Genomic DNA, 27,376 nt, shown 5'->3' on the forward strand with positions numbered 1-27,376 from the left:
TGCATGGGAAAGCCAGGCTGTGTTGCAGGTGGTTTGGGTTAGGTCATAGAGGGAATTCCTGTGTGGAATTACCACGTTGACTCTGTTATTTCAGACCTCAGTCTAGAAAGGATTTATGAAGCTGTTTTAATATCCTTCACCTCTCTTGAATGTGCTGGGAGTTGGCACATTAACTAACAGCAACATTTGTGGTGTATTCTCAGAATTACAGAGTTTGCATTTGAATATAGCAGTAGGTGGGGAGAAGAATTAGACTAGAAATAAGTGAAGAATTTAAATGAAAAGCATAAAAACTAAGGGGAGAAAAACCGAGGAAAAAATCAAAATAAATCAGTTTTATAGCAGAAAAAAATTATGATAGAGAAGGTTATCTCATTTTAGTTTTTTGAGGTAGATGCATTAACTTTTTTTTTAAATGGAGGGAGCACAACTTAACCTTTCATCAACTGTGATTCCATTACACTAAACCTCTTATGCATTCTTATTTTCCAGTGTCGCTTTCTTTTCACCCCACTTTAGACTGTGAAAAACCATACGTAACCTTCTATCATCAAGGCAGATTGAAAGTTCTTTCAGGCAGGAATTGTCTCTTAATGGGTTTGCATTGATCAGAACAATGTAGTCTTGATTTTTGCTTGGGCCTGTATTAGAAATAACTGAATAAGGAATGCATTTTTTTCCCCCATGAATTGGTATCTCACCCTAAATCATCACTATGAGGTTTAAGGGCTGAGCACTGATGCATGAGTCTTTAACCCCCTCATAGTGTTGTTGCAGACAGTTTTACATAGGCAGCTGAAAGAGTGGTGATGTTAAGAGAAGATTTGCATGTGATGCTCTGAGCAGCCCAATTTTGTCCTGGTCCAAGTGTTTTGTTTGGTTTTTAAGTCATGGAAACAGTCTTGATGTTACACAACTGGGTAACGAAACAATTTTTCCATAGTAACAATCAGCTAACATTAACTTAAATCAAATCAGGCCTGATTTAAAAGACACATGGATGCCCAGGCATGAGCCAGGGCCTTAGTTCTGGACTAAAATAATGATAAAAATGAAGGAAAACTCTGTAGTGTGGAATACTGCTGAAGTCATGGAAACAGTCTTGATGTTACACAACTGGGTAACGAAACAATTTTTCCATAGTAACAATCAGCTAACATTAACTTAAATCAAATCAGGCCTGATTTAAAAGACACATGGATGCCCAGGCATGAGCCAGGGCCTTAGTTCTGGACTAAAATAATGATAAAAATGAAGGAAAACTCTGTAGTGTGGAATACTGCTTATAGGAGCGTTCCTGGCCAATACTATTATGTAGCACGTCCTTAAGATGTGTTAGTCAAATTCTGTAGCTTCACATAAGGTAACAGAGTAATTAAGATCTCAAAATTACTCCATCACTGAGGTATCATAGCAAGGAGTATTTTTTCAAGCCTTTATTCCCTAACAGATTTTTTTTCTTTAATAAAGTTTCTTGGGATTAGAATATACCATACCAAATACCACCCTTGAATTCAGTAAATAGCATTAACTGGAGTTTGCAACAGAACCCTTAAGCTTTTTTTTTTTTTTTTTTGCATTCAATTGTGCAGAGCTGTCCTTATTAAAAGAAATTTTAGCGTTGGTTGTTCATTCACCTCTGGATGTACAAATGGTTGACAGGAACCGTGGAGTGTAAGCCTATCCAATCCTGAAATATCTGTGTTGGCTCATCCAGCTCATGGAGATTGACCCTGAAATGAACTGTTGCTTCGTATGTTGGTGTCCAAAATTGTTTCACTGGTCATCAACAGAGTAACTAAGACATAGAATGGAAAAAATTGCACAGCCTGTTGCCCAAAATGACAAGCACAAGCAGGACTGGACTGTCTCCAGAACTTCAAGAATTACTTACTTTATTCTCTGGGTGGTTGAAGTGCACATTCAAATATTACACCACTAGCAGAGATCATTTATTCACATTTATACACAGCTCTCATTGCCTGGGTGGTTCTCTGGCTTTCACATGGCCATGCTGGGGATTTATGGGCTATAGATCCCGCTGGGAAAGAGCCAGCTTCGCTTCAACACTGGAACTATAATGGTTCGCTCCACCTAAAGCTGTACCTGTACCTTTTTACCCTGGGTGTTTTCCTCCTTAGTTAAGCTACATACAATTTCTACAACAATATTTTTCATGCTTCTACTATGAGCATAATACTGAAAAGAGTAATGGGTTTTTATATATAAAGCTTCTATCTTTATTTGTTCCTGTCTCTCGGAGTTGAGATTAATTTGCATTTGGAAACTTTGTTTCACTACCACATTTTATATATTTTCTTTCTGACATGTCTGCATGCTTCATTATGTTTCTATAATACAGATAGGATACTAAGTCGTGAAATGAGCTATTCTCTTAAGAATGAACCTTTGTATTCACACATTGTCAGCATTTCTGTCTTAACAATGACAATCAAGCACTTCCCTGCAACCCTGGTTTGATGAAAGATGATATTTTGATTTAAAAAAGTAATTGAGAAATTGATACATCCAAGTAGTTACACACTTTGAGTTTGACTGTATCATGTTTCTTGAAAAATATATTTTATTGTCATAAAGCATTAGGCTGACTGGAGGAATTGATGCTTCATTAATTTTTTTATGGAATATTCTAGCCAAAACTTTCACCTCCTGTAGCTTTAAGCTAAAAATGAGATTTCTGAGGAGATACGAAAAGCATCAGCTCAAGAAAAAATCTGTAAGCTTTCCACAGTAATAAAAAAGATAAAATGTAACACTAACTAAATGCAGACCTTTGTTAAATCAGTGAAAACTAAGTAAAATTACTCATAGAATTAGTTTCATTCTGTAATACACAGGATTATTTTTCTGATAACTGAGGCTGTGCTGCTCTAATCTCAAGTCCGTTTTTTAAAAAGTTGCTACAGACAGCAGAAAAATTCTAATTATTTTGAGAGAATTCATGGTTCAGTAGAAAGTGCTTTTTCCTATTTTAGTGATTTCAGGGTAGAAATGAGACTTGTACACATTGCAAAAACCCTGCTTAAAACTTTATCGGTAAGGTCCATAATTGTTGTCCACTTTACTCTTGCAATTTGAGAACCAACACTACACCAAGGTTTGCAGCAGGAGAGTGAACTAGCACCACAAGTGTTGGTGTTGGGTTTAACACACTTGGTTTACTCCTATATCTGCCACAATATTCCTAGGCAAGATTAAGGAAACTTGGAGTTTGATTCAGTGCAATACCTGCCCGCTTAAACATATCCTTACTGACCTCAGAAAGAAGCAAGCATGTTAATAAATGCTCGGGGATAGAGCAGGTTATTTTCACTTTCTTTCTTGGAACGTCTTTCAGGTATTTAGAAACATGAAAATTTTCCAATAGGACTTACTATTCTATCAACTTCATAAAACATTTATTGAACAATTTAAATATTCAGAGAAGAAAATAAATAAGACCCAGAATCGTAAGGCTTCCTTTAAATTTCTGTTAGACCTAAAGAGCCTTCCTTTAAAGTATTTCCTGCCCTGCAATAACCACAGATCTGGGCTCCTGTGAACAAAGATGTTATTAGAAGTAAGAAAACCGAGAATTTCCTTTTTCAGTCTTTTTTTATATTTCCTGTGAAGTTTTATGATCAAGTCAGTAGATATTAAGAAAATTTTGACGATACCTTGTCAACAAGGGAAATGGATCGATAAGTAATATACTGCCAAGAAAAAAAAACTCCCATTTGCTTTGAGGGGTTTTGGAAAGAGCACACACAGGACAGCACTTGCACTGCTGTCTGCTGTGTCCCAAGGCACCGGTCCTTGTAATCCTCAAAATGCTTCTACTCTGACATCCTTCTGTAGTAATGCATTCTTAGAGCATAGGAAATGTAAAATGAAAAGTGTTATTTAAATTCATTAGCACACAAAACTTTTCAAAAAGAGTGGAACAAATATTAGCTATAGTGAAGAGATCTGCTGCTCCAATTCTTGGCTTAATGTATTGAAGTAAATCCTTGTGTTCTGGGGAGTGAATCTCCAGCTTTTGTAGTAATTATGAGAGAAGACTATCACACCAAAGCATATTGAAAGCATTACTAAAGAATCTTTAAACCGAAGGCTGTTTTCTACACATCATTAAAGATCCAAGAATTCAGCACTGATATAATATACAACAAATATACAAAAATGACGTAAGGATGAGTCGTGGTCCCGTCGTTAGGGTTTATATTGACACGTGAATAAATTCATATAACACACATACACACAAACATGTCTCTCAGATAAAGGTCCTGACTATTAATTTTCTGATTACCATATGGCTGGGGCAATTAGATATTATATGTGTGTATAGCGGAGCAACACAAGGTACTTCCACGCATAGAAAATTATCCAAAGGGCATAATTTGAACTGCAATGCTTAGTGTTAAGTAATAGCAAAGAACAACTTGGACAAATCTAAACCCTATTTAGTTCATGACCTAAAATTAGTTTCTGATGTTTTGCTGAAGTTCAGTACTTTTCACCTTGGGCAACTTGTTCAAACTTTTATAGGAAAAAAACAACTTCCAGGAGGTGGACAAGGGAAAAAATAATTCTTATATGTGGCGTATGTTTCCTTGCAGTTGGGACGGACCCTCCGAAGTCCTTTCATGAAGTTTGTGGCACATGCAGTTTCTTTCACAATCTTCCTTGGACTGTTAGTTGTGAATGCTTCGGATCGGTTTGAAGGAGTGAAAAATCTCCCCAACGAGACCATCACAGATCATCCAAAGCAAATATTTAGAGTCAAAACAACTCAATTCTCATGGACAGAATTACTGATCATGAAGTGGGTATTGGGTAAGCAAAACCAAAAAGTCTATAAGTTTTCTCCAGGGAAATTCAGTATGACTAGGAATAACTTGAGAGACAGTGAGAAGACAAAGGAAAAAATCCCAAACCAAATCAACGAACCAAACAAAAAAACCCTACCATGAATCTAAATTACAGATTGATGGCAGTATTTTGATTAAAACAGGATCAAAGACGACTTTGATCTTGTTCACTGCTTTTGAAAATATTGAATGATGCTTAGCAAATTCTCACTTTCTTGATTTTCCATTTTCCATGGTGAATGCTATCTATGTTGTCTGCTTGCCCCTGTTGGTTCAATTGTTGCATCTTATGGAAGGTAATACAGTCAAAGAAACTTAGAGCTTCACTAGAGGACATTGCTCTGTCTAAAGTGAGCAGGAAGAAGTGTGTCCACTGTGACACGGGTGATCACCAGCCCATTTTATTGCCTACCATGAGATCCTCAAAAATATGTCACATGCAAGAGTTAAACTTCTGGGGAGTTTTAGGCAAATGCAGATGTATTACTTTTCCTCCAGGCACAGTTTCTTCCTGGCAGGTCACCTACCTTGAACCATTAATCTAAACAAGCTTAGAAGGATTTAGTGAGAAATTGAGCTTATCAACTCTACAGAATCTTTGTCCACTTCTTCTGTATCTATTTTTACTCATCTCCATGATTTTGATACTTTTCTTGCAGCAAATAATTCCACTGTTCCATAAGTAGTGATAGCATTAAAACCCACGGAAAAATAGGATAGGACTGCTCTATCTGATGACTTCCTGGCCACCATTTCTTTGTTCCCTATCCCTGCAATAACCAGAATCCCAAACAGGATATTAGGCTAGAAAATACTGAATAGATGCCAGACTGGATAGAGTAAGTCTGTAAGATATATTTTTAAAATTATATTAAAGCAGTTGGACAAGATGATTAGATTTTAGACTAGGTATTCTTTTCTCATAGGCAGTAGGTATCTGTCTGCATAGTGAGTTCCTGAGAGATGAAGAAGAAAACATTTCATTTAAAGTGAAGGTTTTCACTTTCCTGGGAGAAGAAAGGTGATTCATTGTACAGCCCTCTGAATATAATGAGATTTTCTAATGACTGCCTACATCAGTGCTGACAATCTTCTCTGACCATTTTACCTGTCTGCCTACGTCAAGATTCAAATAATCTTTCAGCAATACTAAGGTGAAAGTTCGGTGCACGTGTCTTGCAGTCAGCTGGCACGGGGGCTTGGGCACTTGCGAGCCCCATACGCGACCCTGAACTTTAAGGACTGTTAAAGCACTAAGGGTGGCAGACTGCCCAGCCTTTTGGCACAAAAATCTTATAGGTATTGTAAATGAGTATATGTAAGTAGAAATATAATTAAATAAAATAAATGCTATAGACAAATATCACAGGTAAAGTTGCCAAGATGTGCTTTTCCAGAGGCAAATGTAAGTAGATAGCAAGTGTATCTTGACAAATCCAACTCTTGTGTACTAAATATGTATAGCTATATTTACTCTTACTTGGCAACACCTGCAGTTGCTGTTTTCAGGCTCAACAGTGTAGGTGTGCTACCTACACTGCAATTCGTAGTACAATCAAAAGGTGTGATTTTGTTTATCCTCAGCTTCTGATTCCTTTCCTTCTGTTTCTGTTCTTTCTCTCCTCTCCTTCATACTGTGATGATGACACACTACTTCTTCCAACCATTTCTGAGAAATTAGTTTACAGGTCCCTGATCTTGGTTCTTTTTTGGGGAGAAAATTGGCTGTCTCAGTTATCTGACTGTGAACCCTAAAATTATGACACATGTTCAGAATAGCATTATTCAGGAATAATGTGCTACACAGGCATAGCGTAGTGTGGCCATGAGTGAGCACAACCTGTGATAGCATTCTCTGCGGTTAATCTTGCTGGAGATATGAAAATTGACCCACGTATATATATTTCAAGAGAAAACTACCAGTAGGAGAATTTCAGACTGGAGTTATGTGAAGAGATACCACTGCCATCTCCTGCTCCCAACTCTTTGTAATGCAGGCGAGTAACGGAGTAAACTGAGCAGAGGCAATGACTTTCAGCCAAGCAAGGACTTCATCCTGCTCCAAAAATCCATATCAGAGCCTTTACTTTCCATTAGCCTGCAGCTCTGATATGGCTGTAGGGCATTGTTGGATCAGCCAAGTAGTCTTAGTAGCCCATTTAACATCTCCATGAACAGCCCGGTGGCATTTTAGCTGGGAGAACACCTTTTTGGTGTCAGTTCTCTTTGTTATGAACAAGCATCCAAGGGCTGCAGATGATAAATCTGTCAGCGCAGAGAAATACCGCAGTGCTATGCAAGGAGAACTTGCCCCTTCGAACATGGGTCATAGCAATTTCAGCTCATGCATCTGTGGCTCATTGTATGCCTGGGCTACCTCTGCCCTGCAGACACATCTTCCCGTCTCTCGCTTGCAATGAGGAAGACTGGGATTTTCCTCAGGAGCAATATGGAAAAAAGCGTGCACTGGAAACAGGGAGGTCTCATTTAGGGAGACAAAGTCCTCACTGCAAAAACAGCCAAGGTAGCAGTTAAGCTTTGGATAGACACAATCTGAGCACAATTCTCTCTCTTAATCCAACAGCTTTTGGTGGATCCAGAAGGCTCAAAGTTGGCTCATCAACATCAGCTGCTCGTGATCTATGTACCAGGCCAGCGGATATAAAAATCTGACAAACTGTTCCTTTTTGTGCACAGGTGGTGAACAGCACTTCTTGCACACTTCTATTTTTCTTGCAGCTGGGCAGTGCCTGTAGCTTGACTCTCCTTCCTCTGCTGAAACCAGATGAGCCCATCAAGGTGACATTTCTGATTATCCTTGCTGTGGGAGATCGGGCACAAGAGCCATGCGGAAGCTGGAGAGAAATGGCTCATATCCCACCTCTCTGTGCATCCAGCTCGGGAAAATGACCTCTCCCAGAGCCATTGGGGGCCTCAGAAACACCCTGTTGAAATATAATCATGTTCTGGCAATGCTGCTTTGCCTACTTGCCTTCCCCTATTTCTTACAGTCCATCTTACGTCCCATCCCCTGAATTTTATCTGCTTTTTCTCTTCTCAGTATTTTTACTTAAAGAGAAGCTTTGAATTACTCTCTCACAATGTATATACAATTACCCAGCAGTACTGACCAAATAATTACTGTAACTTTTCTACTTGTCCTGAATAGACATTTTTCCATATGTATGGATAAAAAATGATTGCCACGTAGTTGGCAGAAAGAATGATATAAATTATAGGCCAATAGTGTGATACTTCTACAGAGTGATTCTAATTTTAGTCGGTCTAGTCAGTTTTAGACATTTCTTACTTCATTAATCTGTGACTAAGGTATATTAAGTGACCAAGATTAGAAATAAATTTGGATGGGAGAGTTAATATTTAAACCAGCAAAGACATTTCTGGGCATGAGTGAACAAGTGCTTTGGTGGGCAATGTTACCACGCATGTGATATTTCCTGAAGTGCTTTAGTAGCTTAATATGACACACATGCTAACATCTCCCATCTATCACTTCTGGGATACTTCTTTTATCAGCTAGAAAGATTTCTTTAATATTTCATCCTCACTCCAGGACAGTTCCTGAGAAACCAATTCTTCCACCTTCTCCCTTAGGTTATTTATTATTAAATCTTACTCATGATGAATGACAGCTTGGGATGAAGTTCCTGCTTTTACTCTGCCAAGCACCTGTGGACTCAAGGAGAAGAGCTGGGAGGCTCCTCTCCTGCCCTCCCTCTGGCTCTGCTCAGCACTCAGCAGACCTCAGGCTTTCTCCCATGACAGATCCAGAAGGGCATAACCTACACCAGGGTACATCTGACAGGACCTGCCTGGAGATTCTGGGGCTAGGGAGGTTGCAGGGTAGCGATGCCTTGGCCAACAGTCATATGGATAGCTTAGTTTTCTTTTTTCTCTCAAATCCTGCCCATGCACAAGGACAGACAGCAGCAGTTCTTTATTCCTCCACCCTCCAGCTAGACTGACACTGACTTGTTTCCTTCCCTATAACCCGGCCTTCATCTGTGCTTCTTCGGACACCATGTGCTTCCAGGAGTCTCCAAAGTAGCCAAGAAAATGCATTTACAGGCCCCACCATCAGAGCTTCCAGCAAAGAGGATGAATAAGAGTTCACAAAAGGACAAGGTCGTTGGAGGCCACGTGGAAATTGGCAGCCATGGCTCCTGCTTGATTGAACATGAATTTTGCTGCTGCTATGGAAATAGGATTGGGTAGAGTGCAGGAAATATTCATCAGTCGGCTAAATATTCCAATAATTTAACTATTCAGAAGGAAGATTTTGGCCCTGGAGCCCTGCTGTGATTGAAAGTTGGGCAAGTTGATGAATTCGACCTGAGCTCTTAGTTCGTTTCCCCATTGAATTCACCTGTCCTCTCCAGCATCCCCCAGTAGAACATGGATGTTAAAAGGTTTGACTTTTCTGGGTTTGGTATTTAGGTTTATCTGTAAGTCTAATATCAGAAAGATCCTAAACTCAGGCTAAAAATGTTTTCAAAGTGGTAGAAGAGACTCTATGTAAGTTCACTATTGTTTATATATGAAAAGTACTGCAAGGGCAGAACTTCTGTCTACTCTTTAATCATATTTTATTTACTCCTGGTTTAGACTTCTTTCTGACAAAAATCTGTTTCCATTCTCAAAATGTACCCACCTACTATTTTATGGAAGGGAGAAAACATCAGCAGAGCAAACAATGTGGTCTTCATTGCCACAGCTTAGCAAGGAGATTTGGTGAAGAGAGTAAATTTACATTTTTTCCAAATGGATCAGCAGTAGGATTTTCTAGTGTCTTCAGTAGTTCTGAACTGTGCTTTCTCTGACATCTCCAGAAATCTACCATTGATTCATATAGTGAAATTCTGAAATTTCTACCTCATATGTGGAAAAGGGCATGTAAGCTTAAAGCTTTTAAGAAAAGATGACATGAACCATTCTCAAGAAATTCTGTTTAATTGACGAGTTATTTGCTTTGGTCTTAGAAGCCACTGTTAACCAGGGAACAGGTCTGCTGAATATAAAAATACCTTCTGTGATTGCTGGTTAAACATGCTCTGGCCTCTCCACAGGCATGATATGGTCAGAGTGCAAGGAGATCTGGGAAGAGGGCCCACGCGAATACGTGGTGCATCTCTGGAACCTGCTGGACTTCGGGATGCTTTCCATCTTCGTGGCATCATTCACTGCCAGGTTCATGGCTTTTCTCAAAGCGACTGAAGCACAACAGTACGTAGACCAGTACGTTCAAGATGATGACCTCAATAATGTCACCCTTCCCCCTGAAGTTGCTTACTTTACTTATGGTAAGACGTTTTTTGCTATCTAATGCTTCCTATTCTTTTAGTTTAATGCATGGCAGTGCTGAAAGCAGCTTTCTTTTTGTGTCATTTACATAATTTTTTTCTAATCAAACCATATTATTCTTCTCAGATCTACCCATTCCAGCCATCTTCCAGTCAGGAAGAAATTGAGATCTGAGCCTCATTCAGTCTCGGATCTTGTCCTAAGGCTACATTCAGTTCAATTACATCCTGACAAAATAGCTTGAACAACAAATAATGAGAAACTGGAAGTGAGCAGCATACAATTTAAATTCCAGGTGAATAAACCTGCTTGTTTTTCCAGATGTGAAAGGGGGAAGATGTATGAACACACATGGGATCTGGAGTGTATTTCTAACCGATGGTGTACTCTGCACCTCTGTATGTCCAACACCTATATAATGAAAATATAAATACAAATTACACACATAAGCTGCTGCCCCTCCAGGAGGAAAACCTTTTAGAAAACCTGTTAGCATCTCTAATTGCTAACATTTGGAAATGCAAGCAGTAGCATAACCTGGACAACCTCATTTCTGATGGCTGAAATGGTTTTTCTTTGATGAATAAAGCTTTGCACCCTAGTGTGGGGACTGGATTCACTGCATGCCTCTGCAAGCTTTAGATGTCACCCTGAGCAAAACCAGTGGGGATTTCTGCTCATGGAGGGGCTGCAGGAGCCCAGACACCTGGGCACAAAGGAGAACCACTTGCTCCCTAGGGTTGTAGGGCAGTTATTCTAGCGATGTGTCTGGGCTGGAGAGGAAGATCTGAGGCAACAGACTTTATCCACTGTAGATGTGCACCATGCAGCACCAGAGACACATGCCCTGACCCCATAGCTGGGTTCACAGCCACAGGTTCACTAGCGGGTCACACAAGCCTCCTGCTCAGTATGACCCCTCGGAAGGTAAGCTTCCCTCTCCCTGCCCAGGCAAGCAAGAGGCTTCTGACATGATGTGGTGGTTTTCATCTCTGGTTTGCCGCTGACCCATTTAAAGTGATTCACAATACAAAGGTGCAATGGGTGCAGAACAGAATGTCACAACTAGATCCTGCAAATTCCTCTATCTGCTGCTTTTCCTTTGGTTCAGATTACTGCAAATAATGCCCAAGTTTACTGCTGTGTCCTTAAAGATGTCACAAGTTTTAGCTCTGAGTCACAATCTTTTCATCAAGAAGCTCAGTTGATGCAAAGATATATAAGCTATATTAATATAAATTTTCAGTAGATTAAATAAATTATGCATATCTGGTATCAACAAGAAGTTTTTTAAAGCAAAAATATTAGTGACTAGACTGCAAGAATTGGTTTTAATTTAAGGTTAATATGAAGATGATACACTTGATGGTTATATCTGCTTTATCCAAACAAATACTAACTTTCTTATCTAATGGTAGTGATAGAGATCTCAGTCTCCCTAATACTTCTTTTCCAGATATTGGAGCAGTGCCATGTATCCAAATCTATAGCAAAACTCCATTGCATTGTGGTTTTGGTTCAGCATCTCAAGAGCTTCAGGTGGAAAAGGCACAGCATGGTGGTTGTTCAACTAGGAAACAGAAAATATCAAATATGTTTAGAGCCATGCTCTTTATTTGCTGTGTGACTTCATTAAATCCCATCTTTACCACGTGAAAAATACAACTAATCCTTCTCACCCATATGTGTACAGCATACTGAGGCCTTCAGTGACCAGTTATTCCAACCCCTTTTTTTTTTAGTTTAACTCCTAGCCAAAACCAAGACTCAGTCTTGAAAAGGAGTCATTTATCATAATAACTTCCACTTAAACTCTTTTCATTACTAATACCTACTGTACGTGTATTGTTTTAGCCAGGAACAAGTGGCTTCCCTCGGATCCTCAGATCATTTCAGAAGGACTGTATGCAATAGCTGTGGTACTCAGCTTCTCCCGCATTGCTTACATTCTTCCAGCCAACGAAAGCTTCGGCCCCCTGCAGATCTCTTTGGGGAGGACTGTGAAGGACATCTTCAAGTTCATGGTCATCTTCATCATGGTGTTCCTGGCCTTCATGATTGGAATGTTCAACCTTTACTCTTACTACCTTGGTGCAAAATACAACCCTGCGTTTACAACGTGAGTACCTATGAAAAAGCAAATGCTCCTGCAGCGTTCAATCCATTCTGGTCCGTTGCTGCTGCAAGGTCTGCTCAGATAGTTTCTGCTCCAGCTTCGTGGGGTAGTCACCTCTGGATTTTTGCTGGGGAACTTGTACCACAGCCTTCAGCCCTGGCAGCCAGCTCAAGGCCTGAGCACAGGGAAACGTGTAGTTCGGAAACAGTTATTTATGGAAATCAAAATAACAGTTCAGGAAAATGTTTTGAGATGTTCAGTTTAATGTGTCAAGTGAAGCAGTGGAGGAGTGGCTAGACTTAAGATTATTGTTCTTAAAACTGCAAACCAAAATGTATGTAAAATGAGGGAGGATTTTGGTTATGTGAGGCTTGTTTTAGGCTACCACCTGAGCACAGCTGTGATTATTACGTGCACATCTGCAGAGCCATCTGTTAGTAGTGATGCTCAAGAGGACGCCTAAGCGGTGTTTTTTAAATCCTGGCTGGGAGCTTTTCAGCAGAGGCCATGTGAAGGTGGCACAGAGCATCACACCAGGTTCCAGACCACGCAGGGCAGTGGCTCTGCTGGGGTCATGCTTACTGGGACCGTACAGCCCTGCGGACGTGGCTGTGCCAGAGGCCCTGTCTCCACCCTGTCAGGGATGTCGGGACGAAGAGGCTGGCAAATGCTTCTGGGATGAGGATCAGGCTGAGGCTGCTTTTGAATAGGGAAAGCCCACAACCTTTCAGAGATAGCACAAAATCCAACCTTGGTCCCCTGGGACTCCAGAAACTCAAGCCCCAGCCCTGTGGGGGGCAGCTGAGGTCTTGAAGGTGCTTTCAGAGGAGTGGACATCCTGGTGCCCTATTGTGTCTGAGGGACATGTCCCATGCATCCACAGAAAGCCTCCTCCCTTGCACTGCGATGTGGCACCAGCATAGCACCGCGGCAGTCCGCTTTACGTCTCACAAAGCCACTGTGACTTGCCTTAGGGACACGGTGGGGACTTTCCTGCCCACGCACCCGTCTGTGAGGGAAGGGGAAAGCTTGGCATGTTTTCCCCTTGCTGTGATCTGACTTCCAGACACCCACACTGCACTTGTAACGCCTGAGCCCACGGCGTTTACCAGATGCAGAGCAGAGAGCAGCTGGCACTTGATGTGTCATTTCTCTAACATGTCACACAGCGAGCTGGGGGCTTAGCTCCTAACTCCTCTAGGAGAAATGACCTTTTCAGCATCATTTCTGCCCTGCGAGTAGCTGTTGCCTTCCAAATTCACAGGAGCCAGATTTACCACACCACCCTCTCGTGTGATACCTATCTTGTAACATAATGTTTGCTTTTTCTAATTGAGGCAAATATGATTTCTAGACCTCTCCTGTAACCTGAGGATACATTTTAATGGAAAGATTTATGAGGCCAGATGAAATTACACATATCTGTGCTCCATAGTAAAGTAGAAGAAAATTGAGTGTGTGGGATGTGACTTGCTTCTTATTTGAAAAGGAGATGCCCTTGAAGCACAAGAGTTAATGAGAAGTTGAGTCGATACCATCCTTGATTGCCTAGTGGCACAGTAACCCTCAGTTACGGTATCCCTCAGGCAAATCACTGGACAACCTCACTGACAAATTCCAGTCTCTGATGCAATGATTCTCTCATTAGCACTCATTACCTAAGTGGATCTTCCAGTAGTTACTTTCTTTCGATGGCAACAATGAGCAAACTGACTAAAAAGATGGCTGTTCACTGGAGTAAAAATTGTTTAAGTGCCCCAGGGATGTTTGGGTTGGAGAGAGTGTTGTCATAAGGCAGTGCTCTTCCTCCTTAACTTCAGCCTGGTGATTACTTATCCTGGAGGGACTTCATGTTGTTATGAAGCAAATTTTCCATGAGCATAAATTTTTCTTTTATGAATTTGGAATAGATTTAAAACAGACTTACTTTCTTCTGATTATTTAAACACACAGGAGTGTCAAATGATAATCAGTGAAAATGAGCCCTTTCATCATATAAAACAAAGAGAATAGATTAACATTCATCCCAAAAATCTGTCTCAGACATTTCATTCAACAAGCTAGAAACCCTGAGGTATACAGTCTCAAACAATTTTAATAAGCTAATGACAAGGTTATACTGGGAGATGGGCAGCTCCCAATTCTAGCAATGTTTCCTTCTCTATTTTTCGTGAGCTGCCTGAGGCCTTGCTGAAAGTGGCGGGCTCCTGCTGTCATTAACTTGTTCATGAAAAAAAAGGGAAGATTTCAGTATTAGAGCTGAATAAGTAACTCAACTGTTGTGAAAATTCACTGGAGCAAAGAAGAATAAAGCTTACTTTGGTGTCCTCATAGCTATTCTGTGACTTCAGTGACTTCACTTAACTCATTTCCCGGAGGACATGTTTGTGATTTCTAATAAGGATGGGTGAAATTTTACAGAAAGGAAGTTTTATACTCAGAAATGTGAGTATTTGACTATGGGACCTGGTTCTCAGAGATCATTTGGCTCTCGTGACAGAAAAAGACACATTGGATTTGTGCAGTTATTGGTGGTGGCCAGTTTCAAAGGGGATTGAATCAGCATCTCAGCGGATAGCCACAGTCAGAAACGTCAGACAAACAGCTACTCACTGAAATAACTTTTAATTCTACATTTAAGAAAATCACAGCTTCCCAGGACAGTAGGTAGGCAGAAAAAAGAGTGTACTTTTCTCCAGTTAACTGTCAGAGGGTGTAACTTGCTGAGTTCTAATGACAAGAATCTGTGAATGTTTGATGTGACTTAGCTTTCACCTTACCTTGCTATTGCACTTTTGAAATCATGTGCTCTGTTTTGCTTATGTTGCCATCTACAGAGCAAGCACGTAGCACCCCAGTGGCCTCTGAACCGAGTTATCATGCAAAGTTTCTGTCATTTCTACCATTTTAATGTTCTGGATGCAAAGGAAACAAAGATGCAGTGGGCTTTACCTCACACAATAAAATACAGAGATTATTTAGCTAACCATGGTATACTTCAACATTTTTTTTAAGTTCTCCAGTGCTGAAAAGTAGACCGTTTTGAGGATGGTTGCAGCTGACCCCAGCTTTGTTTATCTGTTTATTGTATGCTGTGTACAGAACACAGCTCTTGAAACAGCCTGTAATTAAGAACATGCTATGCAAACAAAACTGAAATGGAGGCAAGACTGATTGCGTTCATCTTGCTTTCTGCATCACAAATCAGGCTGAAGACTACAACACGAGGTTTTCTGTCTCCCTGTCCCCCAAGGGAAATGTGTCTCACTGTGCAGTGTCAATGTTACTTCGAGGCTTGAAGGCTTTCTTTTTCACATTTTGCTTTGTCAAAATGTGATATTTTTGTAGATCATATTGACTGTGTTGCTTTTTTGGCAGTGTTCTCAGTCAATCAATTTAAGGAAAGAACTCAGTCAGAAAGGATGCCTTAGGCTTTCTTAAAGAGACACAGGATGGCCATGAAACCATACCCTTGCTGTGATCTTTTTTGGTGAACAGCACACCGCTTTTTATGAAAGTGAAGAAAATAGGCAGCTAGATGCTTGCCTATGTTCTGTTTTCTTCCTTGATGCATGCAAAACCTTTGGTTAACTTTTACAGGACTAAATGTATTAAACCAAAAACATTTCTCCGCTCTCTCCCTGCTGCAACACTTGGCTCTACCACAGTAGAGAGCATGCAGCATACCCACCTCTACAAGGAGCATCAGTCAATCTGCCACTGCCACATCCTCCTGTTCCCAGGAGCTGTCAGCCTGAGCAGAACTCCTGACTTCCTTCATTCCTTCATCGGTCTGCCTTTGAGAAGGATAAAACACCTGCTGACCTTGCAAGAAGGGGGTAAATTGCTTAGCTGGCAACGAGAAGTCACATCGGCATCTTGGAATCTTTGAGAACTTGGCTCCTAACTTCCTCGTCTGGGGTTTTACTGTTCTCAAAAAAAGAAACAACCGATGTTCCCTGTGACCTTTGTGAAATCACGTGCAATTTGGCAGTGATCGAAAAAAAGAGAAAAAGAGCCATGCAGCCTTTTTGGAGGGTAGAGATGGGCTAGTACAAGTTTTCCTCTACAGGAGGGAGACCCGTGCCTGGAGGCATTGCTAAGCACCGTTTCAGGGTGCTGCAGGTCAGGTCCACCTCTCACACCACCTTGCCAGTCCCATCACCTGGTCTCTTACCCAATATAGGGGATAAGGACCCCTGGAGCCCAGTGCCCTGTCCCTTTCCTCCTCTGCAGTGCTCAGGACAGTCACAGCCACTCGCAGTCCTTACTCACCTTTCCAAGGAGAAACTGGCACCACTCCAGAACAAAGGTTAATGCTTAACTTCAGCTGTGGAAAAGGAGCAGAGTTGACACGTCACTAAAATCTGCCAGCAGGGTGGAAAACTAAGGGAACCTTTCCAAATTAAAACCCAGAAGGTTAATAGCAGGGTGCAGCTGGGATCAAGGCTGGGGGTTACGGATTTTATTAGTTTGGTAAGTGACTTCAAGTGGGTTTCAAAGTTTTTTTGCTGTTACATGTGTTCTTTTACTGGAAAATACAACATTTATAGAATATGCACTGGCCAGATTGCCACCATAAAAGTGAATGGTATCTCACACATTAACACCAGCAACCTTTGCTGCAGACAAGGACAGGAGAATAGAGCAGAGTGTTACAGGAGAGGAAAAGTGATGTTTGCAGCAGAGTCATACCTCATTCCCCAAGCGTCTCTTTGCACGGTGTCCCAGCCTCATGCAAAGTAGCAAGGGTGAGTGAACGTGGGATCAGTGACTCTGAGTATCATGGAGACTCAACAGAAAGCCGCATTTTAAACACACTTGTGCAACACCTATTTGAAACACCGCTCAGGTTACTCCCCACAAGTCAGTGCAGTTAGACTGGCTGAGAATGACATCTAAGTATTTCCTGCCATCTTACTGCTACCTGTAAATAGAATAAGGAACACCATAAATTACGATGGGACATAAATACCAGTTTGCTGTGGCAGAAAGGAAGTGCCCAATGCTCTGCATTAGCCTTTCGGAGGGTTGAAATTAATTTCTCTTGCTTTTATGCATGGTGTAGTTGATACTGGAGTTGATGTAAAGCTTATTGTTCCCTTAGGATATGTCATGGTTTGTGTCTATAATCTGTTTTTGTAAACAGATTTAGCAGGATTAAGCTGCCACCCTAGTAAGAAACAGTTCATCAAAATAATTTGTCAGTGGCATTGGTTTCTTAGAAGGTGTTTACCTCCTGGCAGGCAGGGGGAGGGTGAAGGTAATTAACTGTTAACATGCTATGGATTGTTCAGTGAAGGCAAAATTGCTTCCAAAGTAAAAACTAGGTAAACTGCTTCTAAAATGTACCAGCATCCCTTCTCCTCCTTCTTTCTTTCCTTCATTCCTTCCTTTCCAGCTGTGGCTGCTCCCCTGTGCCTGTTACAGCTTTGACGCCCCTGCATCAGACCTGTCAGTCCAGCTGCCTCTTTCCAACTTCTCTTTCTCCTGGGCTTATTTCCCCTCATTTTCCTATCTTTCAACCTTTTTAGTTTCCTCTGGTTCTTTTCTACTTTCAAGAAAAGAGAATGATCTCTTAATTGCCTCTCTGGAACATTTTCTACCACTCCTTAATTTCAAATTTTTACTACAAATGCTTGAGTGCCTGTTTGCAGTCCCAAAGCAGGATAGGAAGAAAATCAGACTATGGGCTGACTATATTTGCACTGAGTGTGCTTTATATTAATGCCACAAATCAGAACTTTTCAGTCACTTCTCCTGGCTAAAAAGTTATGCTGCTCTTCTGCCTTGGAAATCGCATATAAGAAGTTCAAACTAAGTTCCTTCTTCCCTTTCCCAGATAATCTCTGCCTGTCTTCTCTGGATGAGAAAAGGATGAGTGAGTAGAATGAAAAAGCCCTACACAAAAAGTTTCAAACCACAAGTTGCCCATGGAGAAGTCATCCTTAACAGGGACACAAAATCCAAGTGACAAATAGTACACCTTAGAGGAACAGATGGAGCAAATAAGGGGACACTGTAACTTTATAGCATTAATCAGAAATCATATTTCTTTATCAAATCAGGAAATATGATTTGGCACGTCCCTGGGTGATGGATAATGGCTTACAATGCCTGTGCCAAGGCATCATATTTATACTGGTGGATTGCCATGTTTATTATTAGCATTTGACCTGACTAACCTGGCGTCAACTCTACAAAGTGATTGTTTGCTTTATTTTTAGGGTAGAAGAAAGTTTTAAAACCTTATTCTGGTCAATATTTGGCTTATCTGAAGTGATATCTGTGGTGCTGAAGTACGATCATAAATTTATTGAGAATATTGGATATGTACTCTATGGAGTATATAATGTGACTATGGTGGTGGTGCTGCTTAATATGCTAATAGCCATGATCAACAACTCCTATCAGGAAATTGAGGTAAGATAAGAAATTAGATTACAAATTCAATGTACTTAATTATCACTGATAATGAAAATGTTAAAAAGAAACAAACAAGGAAGCTGTTGTTTATTCCATATGCAAGATTAATGCTGTAGAAACACGGATCTTGCACTAATAGTTAAGACTGTGTCTGTCCCCAAATTACAATTAAATTAATAATTAAAACAATTTATTTCTAGTACAACTTCAACTTCCTTGTTTGTAATGACCATCTGCGAATAAAGTCGATTTCCTTTACATGTATTTAATGAAAGCAGTTGGTGATATTTTTAGATACTTTTTGCCTTGTGTCGGTTATGACAGTTTTCCATGTGTGCTACCTTGGCTGTGTTGTTTGCTTATAACAGACTGAATAACATTTCATCTGGCTTTTTGCCCTGTTCTGTACTGGTTAAACGCCCAAGCCCAAGGTCTGAAACTCATGTATGCATATTTTAAAATTCCGTATTTTCCAACTACCAGGTATATACATCCTTGCTATAGGTTTTTTGAGGAACGTCTAGGTCTATAAAACATAACTGCATGAACATTCACGAAAAACAACTTTTACAGGCTATGAACACAGCCCTAAAGGGACATGAATAGCTTTCAGCAGAAAGGCGTTTGCAGGGTTTACCCAAACTTGCTCTGTAGTGTTGCTGTTAGCAGCCTGGATTTTATAAATGCTTTAGACATAAACAGCTCACCCGCTAATGTAAATAAAGGCAGAAAAAAACCCCAAATGTTTGGATAATGTTAATGCTGAGTCACCTCTTTCTTCTGATTTGTTAAATGTCAAGTTTCTGTAGTTATTTTTGTATTAATTATTTGTTCTAATCTCCCCTTAGAACCTGCCACTGCAAAAGGCCAGAATTGAAAATATTCTCTCACTGTAATGTCTGATTCATCCATGTACTGTAGTGCAAATATAACTCTTATCTTTTGCATGGTCTAAGTCTAAATGTCAGAGAGACCTTACATATATTCTCTGCCCCAGAAGTTTTCCTGCATGCAGAAGGAAGAGTCATTTCCCCAAAGTTTTCTAATCACTTAAGACCAAGCATCTTCCTGAATCCTCTTCTACTGAAACAAGATTAACTTCCTAAGGTGTCTCCGCCTCTTACTGCATTGTCTAGTGCATTGTAGTAGGTAGAGATGCTCTTGAAAGTTTCTGAAGAAAAATCTCTAAAAACACCTGAATAGGTGTCCTATATCAACTTTCTAGGATAAACCTTTTGATGGCCATTTTCCTAAAAAAATGCTTTATCATCCTTCTTGATTGCATGGAAATTTTCAAAACTTTGTTAAAGATTACTTGTAACTATCAGCAAGCAAAACAAGTGTGAGTAATTTGGCCTAGATCCTCCTAAACACTGTAAAAAACTAGTAAATCTCATATTAATTCCTTTCAATCCCCAGTAGCAGGAAGATTAAAGACAGAGGTGTCCTACTGACTGCCGAGAAAGTCCTTTTTGCCAATGTGTTTATCGGAGGACAACAATGTCAATAACGACAGAGGATGATCATTACTTAGGAATTAAATTCCACTATGGTCAGAGGGGACATGCTTTACTGTGAGCTGGAGGGACAAGACCATATTCCGATGCTTCCCATTGAACATTTCTCTTAGCTACTTCTGGTTTTCTTCCGTTTATGCCTCAAGGATTAGTACTTCCTGCCAACTTTGCATTTATGGAAAGAAAAATTCCTTTTGCCAGCTACAGCACTACTTCCATCAGTAGCTGCTTACCTCCTTAACAGAAAAGTATTAAAACTATTTGTGAGTGATTTCTACTGTAATTCAGCTTAAGGCTTCTGTGAGGTGCGACCCCAAACAGTAAGACCGAACGGCAGAAGTGAATGGCAAAGACATATTGCTATAACTGGGGCAGAATAAATCTCAGTTTTGTTATGCCAGTTTTTGACTGAGTTTCAGAGGTGCAGGGTAATCAGGCATTATTAATTTCAGCAGAACGCAGATGTACATGAGTACAGGGTGTTGGCAGACCCTGCTTCTATTGATGTTGCTGGCCTCCATATAAACCTCAATGAAACCAGCTGTAGAGCAGCTGTATCTCATCCTGATTTTGCCTGATAAATGGTCCTGATACAAGGCCCTGACCATCCTCCTACACAAATGCCAAGCAGATCCATAAAGTGTGTGCTAACCTTGCTCTTGTACTTGGAAGTGATCCTGGCCACCTTGATAGTCCATAAAGGAGATTCACAAGCACTGAGTGATGGACTTCACCTTCATCAGTGTCAGGAGATGAACAGTAAGAATTAAGGGGTATTGATCAAGAGTGATGGTGAATGCAAACAGGATCCATGAGGAAATCAGCTAATGATGGAAGAAATCAGTGACCTAGCCTCTTCTATAGGGGATGTGTCACCAGTGTAGTCCTAACAGTTAGCTGGCAGTTAGCACTGCAGGTAGAGGCAGTGTCGTTGTGCTCTGTCATGGAAGAATAACAATTTCTCCTTTCCATGACTCTCTATATGTTCTGACACATTAATTTATCAGCATAGCCCAAACACCAGACTGTTTCTGAAAGACATCCCCTTTGATATCCAGGGAAATAGTCTTGTATTTGGAGGGCTTCTATTCTCTGTTTATCCCTTGCTTTGTTCAAATTTTCCTTAATTTGAGTTCACCACAGAGAAGTCTACAAAGATGCATTTTGTGCAGGGGTCTTCGTCTGGTAAACAGAAATCTGATTCTAGTTAAACCCTACTTGTTTGTTTGTCCTTGTCATAGCCAAGTTCCTTCCCAATTACTAATTAGTCATTGGGTGTTGTGGTTTTTTCTCTCTTCCTTTCCCAAGGAGGATGCAGATGTGGAGTGGAAGTTTGCACGTGCCAAGCTCTGGCTGTCCTACTTTGACGAAGGAAGGACTTTACCTGCTCCTTTTAATCTAGTGCCAAGCCCTAAATCATTTTATTATCTCATACTGAGAATAAAAATGTGCCTCATAAAACTCTGCAAATCTAAGGCCAAAAACTGTGAAAATGATCTTGAGATGGGGATGCTGAATTCCAAACAACGGGTATGTTGTATTTTCACTTTTCACCTTCTTTGTAGACAGGATTCTTGCCAGGGACTTTCTGCAGTGGGTTGCAGTGTACACAGGGAGATAAGGGACAGCCCAGACTCTTACTTAGCCTCGGCATCATGTATTAGTTGTACTACATTGCGCCTAGATGGTCCTCCCAGACTGTTGGACTCGTTACGCTAGGCACTGCCTGGACACCAGAGAAAGAGCAGCTTTTATAAGAGTAGGCAGAAAACCAAATTAACAATGTCAAAGACCAAGGGCAGAAGCAGAGGCACAAATAGGATCCCAGCTTGTCTGGCTCCTCAACTACCCAGCAAACCTTTATGTCTCATCCGTCTTCCTTTAAGTGATTTCCAAATTAATTTTACTGTCATTACAACAGTAAATGTCAGTCATTATCAGCATCCTGATTAAAAAAAAAATATATTTTAAAAAAATCACCTATTTCTCAGGATCCCTGGTTCAGTCAGGGAAGAAAAACCCTTACTCAGGGCCTTCTCTCTACATACACTCACGTATAGGTGCTGCAGAGGTCTATGGTAGTATTAGCTCCTCTGGGTCTATGATATGAATTCATTCCTTTGAATAAGTGATTTCTTTTCCATTAGATCTGGGATGAAAAAGTTCAGAGGCAGAAAACAGAGTCAAAGAAATATCTTCCAAATATTGTGTGCCCTCTTTAGAAAAGACTCCTTCAAAGCTTCTAGAGCACAAAATCAGTAGCTGTCATGTTTGCTGAAAAAATACTGCTCTGCCTAAAAAAATATGCGTATTTTTGTTGAGCTAAAAAAGTAGCATGTGGCACTACTGTTTTAAAAGGACTGATGAAAATCAGTTATGATTCAGAACTTGGTTTTGTAGCACATCGATTTGTTCTCTTTAAACACTAGTATTTATTTTTCTTCCTTTCTTAAATTGTTTTCTAAATCATAATCACCAATCTACTTAAGACTAACATATTTTGTGCCTCTTAACACCTTCTGGTCTGAAACTTGTGTGAGAATACCATTTTTGCCTAGACAATTTAGAATCTAACTTTTTTCTTGTAATTTGTGGGGTTTAACCCTTTTCTGTCTTTCAAAAGTTTGCTTTTCTGGACCTGAATGCACTGCCTTTTATTCTACTCGTACACTGAATGATTTCCTACTGTTTTTAGAAAGTTTTGTTTAGTTTGGGGCTGTCTGGATATGAGAAGCTATCATTGATTTAAGTATATGTTTTATGATTTCAGAAAGTTCGTTTTCACTCTAGCACTCGAAATATAGAAAATTTTTCTGGGAAGAACGCTTATAACAAGCCCACCAGATATCAGGTAATCACAGCATGAAAGCAGGAGCCAGGAAAGAGCTCTGTCAGTGAATGGCTCTTACCTGCAAGGGTTATGTTTGCTGTCTGCCAGCCGATGCCATCCTGTGCTCTGCCAGGTCACAGGAGGGGGCTGGGGCATCAGAGAATTCTCTGATACAAATGCAGCTCATGGAAATACACGTGGTGTTAGCGTTTGTCAAGATAATTAATTCCCCTCAAGGGTATTTAATTCAAGCTTTGATCCTCTGGTCTTGCACTGACAGCATTTCATTTTGTCATGGCACAGCATCATCTCCCCAGCCTTTGCGTTAACATTTGCATGTGCTTCCTGGCTGTGGCTTGTCCTACCGAGCTAGACCTGCAATGTGGTACGGTTCAAAAATACCTGCGGCTGCAGCGGTGGCAGGGGGTGCAGCAGCCACCACACGAACGTCTCAGCCGGAGTGTTCATTCCAGCAGACGTCTTGTTTCTTCTGTAAACATGTGGAGTAGGGTAACACAATAAGCAAAATACACCCCACAGGATTTTTTTCCTTATTTTTCATGTTGGATAAAATGTGCAACGACAGTTGTAGAATTGGTTTGTCTCGTGTTGGTACAGCATCCAGGACAAAGGGCTCCCTGCCTGTACAGCAGCCCAGTAACAAATTTCTACTGGTTTTAAAAGTTGTCCAGGCTTCTGTGCCAGGAAGGAAGGTGTCTCTAAAAATCTAAGTTAGAAATGGGATACGTTCACTCTGGCATCTGGAGTTAGTTGGCTTTATACCATTAAAAGCCAAGGGAAGAGATGGTTGTGTCCTGCTCAAAATGACATTTCAGCATTTCTGACATTTCTCTGCCCATTCAAACCCACAGGTAGTGAAAAGATGTGTGTCTGCTGGACTCGTTCTCTTCCTGTAGCTATTATTTCTAAATGAGACTGACTAATGTTTGTAGTAAACTAGACCTTTATTTCCAAGGCTGAAAAAGCCGAAGGCAGGTGTGAAAAATAGATAGAAAAAGATAACCACCTGTTATTTTGCTTTAATAATGCTCCCACTAGGCTTGTCTTCAAATGATCTTAGTTTCAGTTGCTGCAGCAAGAAATTGCCCAAATGACAAGCGTGTGACTTCTGTCACATATTGTGGTGAATAGAGCATAGCATTTGAGCACTGTCCATCAAAAATACAAGCTGTATGGGAACTGGAGTAGATAGATGTTCCATTATATTTTTCCAAGTAATAAGAGCATTCACTGTGTGCTGACTCCTTGTTTCAGTCTAAATTTCCTCTGTCATTTGTTCTGAAAAAGATAATTTCTTTTTGGATCCAGAATTTCCCTACTTTCCCCAAACATTACTTCATTTATGTTTTCTCAGGTGACAACCCTACCTCCCTCTGGATTCTACTACCTTGGCCATCTTCAACACACCGTACGTGCACTGTGCCTCATCTCTCTTGCCCTAATGACTCACCCGGTTAGCCAGGTGCCTCTTTCCTACAAGGACAGTCTTAGACATCCCATATTCTATGACTGCATGACCTATATACAAATTACTGGATCCTTCCTTGATGTTCATATGCCTTTTGCACTGCCATAATCTATATTTGACGACTAAGAAAACAGAGCAGGTGTACTGACTTCTTAAGTCATATTTCACACTCTTTGCAGGGTTTTTCGGTGATGTTTAAAGCAGACACGTGTGATTGCTCTGTGAATAAGTGAGCCCACGATGGGCGAGTTTTTTCCCTTAACAGTGGCTATCTGGTCGATGAAAGACATTTGTGTACCTGTCTGTGGATGCTCACTGAGCTTTCCCCTATTTGTAGGGGATGCACCTAAATCATTGTCTCTGGCAGAGCAATCCTTTCTATGTTTATCATAGTTGAGACGTTTCTGCAGCGAAGAACTGGCAATGATGCAGGCCTTCAGCTTTAACCCAGTGTGTAGCTCAAGACTGCCAAAGTTACTTTTCTTCTAGATAAATGGAACTTATGGATTTTTGGAACAATATCACATTGCAGGCTCGTAATCACAGCCATCTTGTACTATTTCCACATAAGCTGTTCCTTACTAACAATCATCTCCTGTTTTCTAAGTCCATGTCCCTTAAAACCCATCATTCCCCTGAGAAACTTCTCTCACTTAAGCAGAGTTCAATTCTGCTCAAACTCTTTTCTCTGCCCTTTCTTAAATTTATTTTTTCTCCTAAAGCCCCAGTTTCAAATCAGAGTCTTTCTGTTAACCCCAGGTCAGATCTGTAGTTCATCATCATGAGTAAGTTTCCTAACATAACTAATTAACCACTTATTTCTTCCTGTAAAGTACTTTTTATGGATACATTAAGCAGTAACACACTAAAGGCAGGCTCTGGATCCCATTTCCTAGCTTGCTATTGGATCATCTGTGTTCTTTCTGTCCATGGGGTATACTCCACATTCACGTGCATCACACAGAAAAACCCAAACTGCCTCATACATGGGCTCATTACAGAATGTCTGTCAATTGACTACTGTACTACAAAGTTCATAATCTAAAGTATCAAATAAATAGAAAATCAATGAAAACTTCTTTTTGCATCACCTGAAGCCAGGTTTTATCCCTACTGAAATCAGGTGTTTGAATTGCTCATACTGAGTCTAGAATTAAGGCAATGTGGATAAGCTCATGCTAAGATAAGTGTTTTTGTTCTCTTTTCAGAAAATAATGAAACGTCTGATTAAGCGGTATGTCCTGAAGGCTCAGGTTGACCGAGAAAACGATGAGGTCAATGAAGGCAAGTGGATTTTTATAACTGACACAGAATAGAACATGTAGTGCTATTGCTATTGATGTGGCCAGTAAGAGGGTTGAGCTTAGCTAACATCCTCTGTAGAGAGAGAGCATGCTCCTGCTCGCACTGAGGTGAGCAGTGGTGACTGAGCCACCATTATGCTCTTGAAATGCTGGGTCCCTAATTTTCCTCAGCATAACACAAATATCATAGGCTCTGTCTTTACATAAACCTGCTCTGCCCTATAGTTCTACCTCTCCTTGCTTCACAACACCCATGATATTGCCAACACCTAACCTTGTCTTGGGGTGTAAGAAAAGCAATTTCTGACTGCCACCTGCAGATAAATCCTCCATGACACCATGGCCATACAAATCCTTATGAAGTTCAAAAAATGTTCTAGGGACAGGCATGAGCAGTACAAAGAACCTCCTTCCAGCACACCTCTTATCTGCTACTCTCCTGAAAAGGCCCTGTAGAGGTGGAGACCAGTATGTGGAAAGGGAACAGCCTCGAGAAAAATTATAAACCTCCCACATGTACTTGCTATTGCTGTTAGAACGATTACTGCAAGTACAGGTTATTTGTTAAAAGTCATATATTATTAAGTGCATAAATGCAGGGACATCATATGGAGCTCCACAGTCATTCATGGCCAAGGACGCTGAAATTAATGCTTTATCAGGTCTTGTTTTAAGACATACAGATTAATTATTTGGTTCAGTATTGCTAACAAGAACAATTTCCTCCTTTTAGGAGAACTCAAAGAGATTAAGCAAGATATTTCTAGTCTGCGCTATGAACTCTTAGAGGAAAAGTCAGAAGCTACTGGGGAGCTGGCAAAACTAATACAGCAGCTCAGCGACAGATTTGGAAAGAACTTAAATAAGGACATTTGATGGTGAACACAGAGAAAGGCAACTGATTTTCTAAACATTATTCAGTCTCAACCAGCATCTTAGGAGGGCAAAAACCATGCAAAAGATGGGCACCCCACACTTTTGCTAACTAGCAAGTATTGGTAGGAGCACTTTGCATTACTCCTGTGCTTGGTGAGTTACCAGTTAAATCTTTTATGATTTAAGTGACTTACCAGTGACTTACTGGTAAAAATATATGCCCTTTGACATCAGAAGTAGATGTGCCATAGGGAAGGCACCTCTAGCGAAAGGCAAAAAAGCCAGATCTTCACCCATCTGACTCCAGTGAAGACAATGCAACTGTGCTCATCTATACCAACTGAGTGTACTGATCAGGATTGGGTGAAGGCTGAAGACAAACTGTGCCAAGCATATTCCTTTAAATCATTTTTAAAATCCCTATCCTTGGGTTTGTACTCTCCTTTTATGTTTACACGGGCATCCATGAAGATAACTTTGAACAGCACTGTGGTTAATGAGTTAATAAGCAGATGAGGAATCACCTGCAGAAATGACCAAGGCAGAGTACGACAGGTAGAGGCCATCTACCTTTTAGACTGGACGACAGCGTTGTCAAAAACGGACCAAGCTTGTCAGGTAAAGC

At 40.5% G+C, this 27,376-nt stretch overlaps 1 protein-coding gene across 1 annotated transcript in view; it reads left to right on the top strand.

Moving 5' to 3' along the window:
- The window catches only part of TRPC7 (transient receptor potential cation channel, subfamily C, member 7), a 63,035-nt gene extending 36,284 nt beyond the window's left edge, over positions 1-26,751 (top strand). The window contains exons 4-11 of the mRNA XM_010149798.1: positions 4,620-4,836; positions 9,959-10,192; positions 12,048-12,312; positions 18,537-18,732; positions 21,561-21,782; positions 23,023-23,103; positions 25,780-25,855; positions 26,609-26,751. Of these exons, the coding sequence (XP_010148100.1) occupies positions 4,620-4,836; positions 9,959-10,192; positions 12,048-12,312; positions 18,537-18,732; positions 21,561-21,782; positions 23,023-23,103; positions 25,780-25,855; positions 26,609-26,751 (1,434 nt within the window). The remainder of the gene's footprint in view (positions 1-4,619; positions 4,837-9,958; positions 10,193-12,047; positions 12,313-18,536; positions 18,733-21,560; positions 21,783-23,022; positions 23,104-25,779; positions 25,856-26,608) is intronic.
- Positions 26,752-27,376: the final 625 nt, after the last annotated feature.

Source organism: Eurypyga helias, unplaced genomic scaffold (genome assembly GCF_000690775.1).
Source record: "Eurypyga helias isolate BGI_N326 unplaced genomic scaffold, ASM69077v1 scaffold18704, whole genome shotgun sequence".
Classification (NCBI taxonomy): Eukaryota; Metazoa; Chordata; class Aves; order Eurypygiformes; family Eurypygidae; genus Eurypyga; species Eurypyga helias.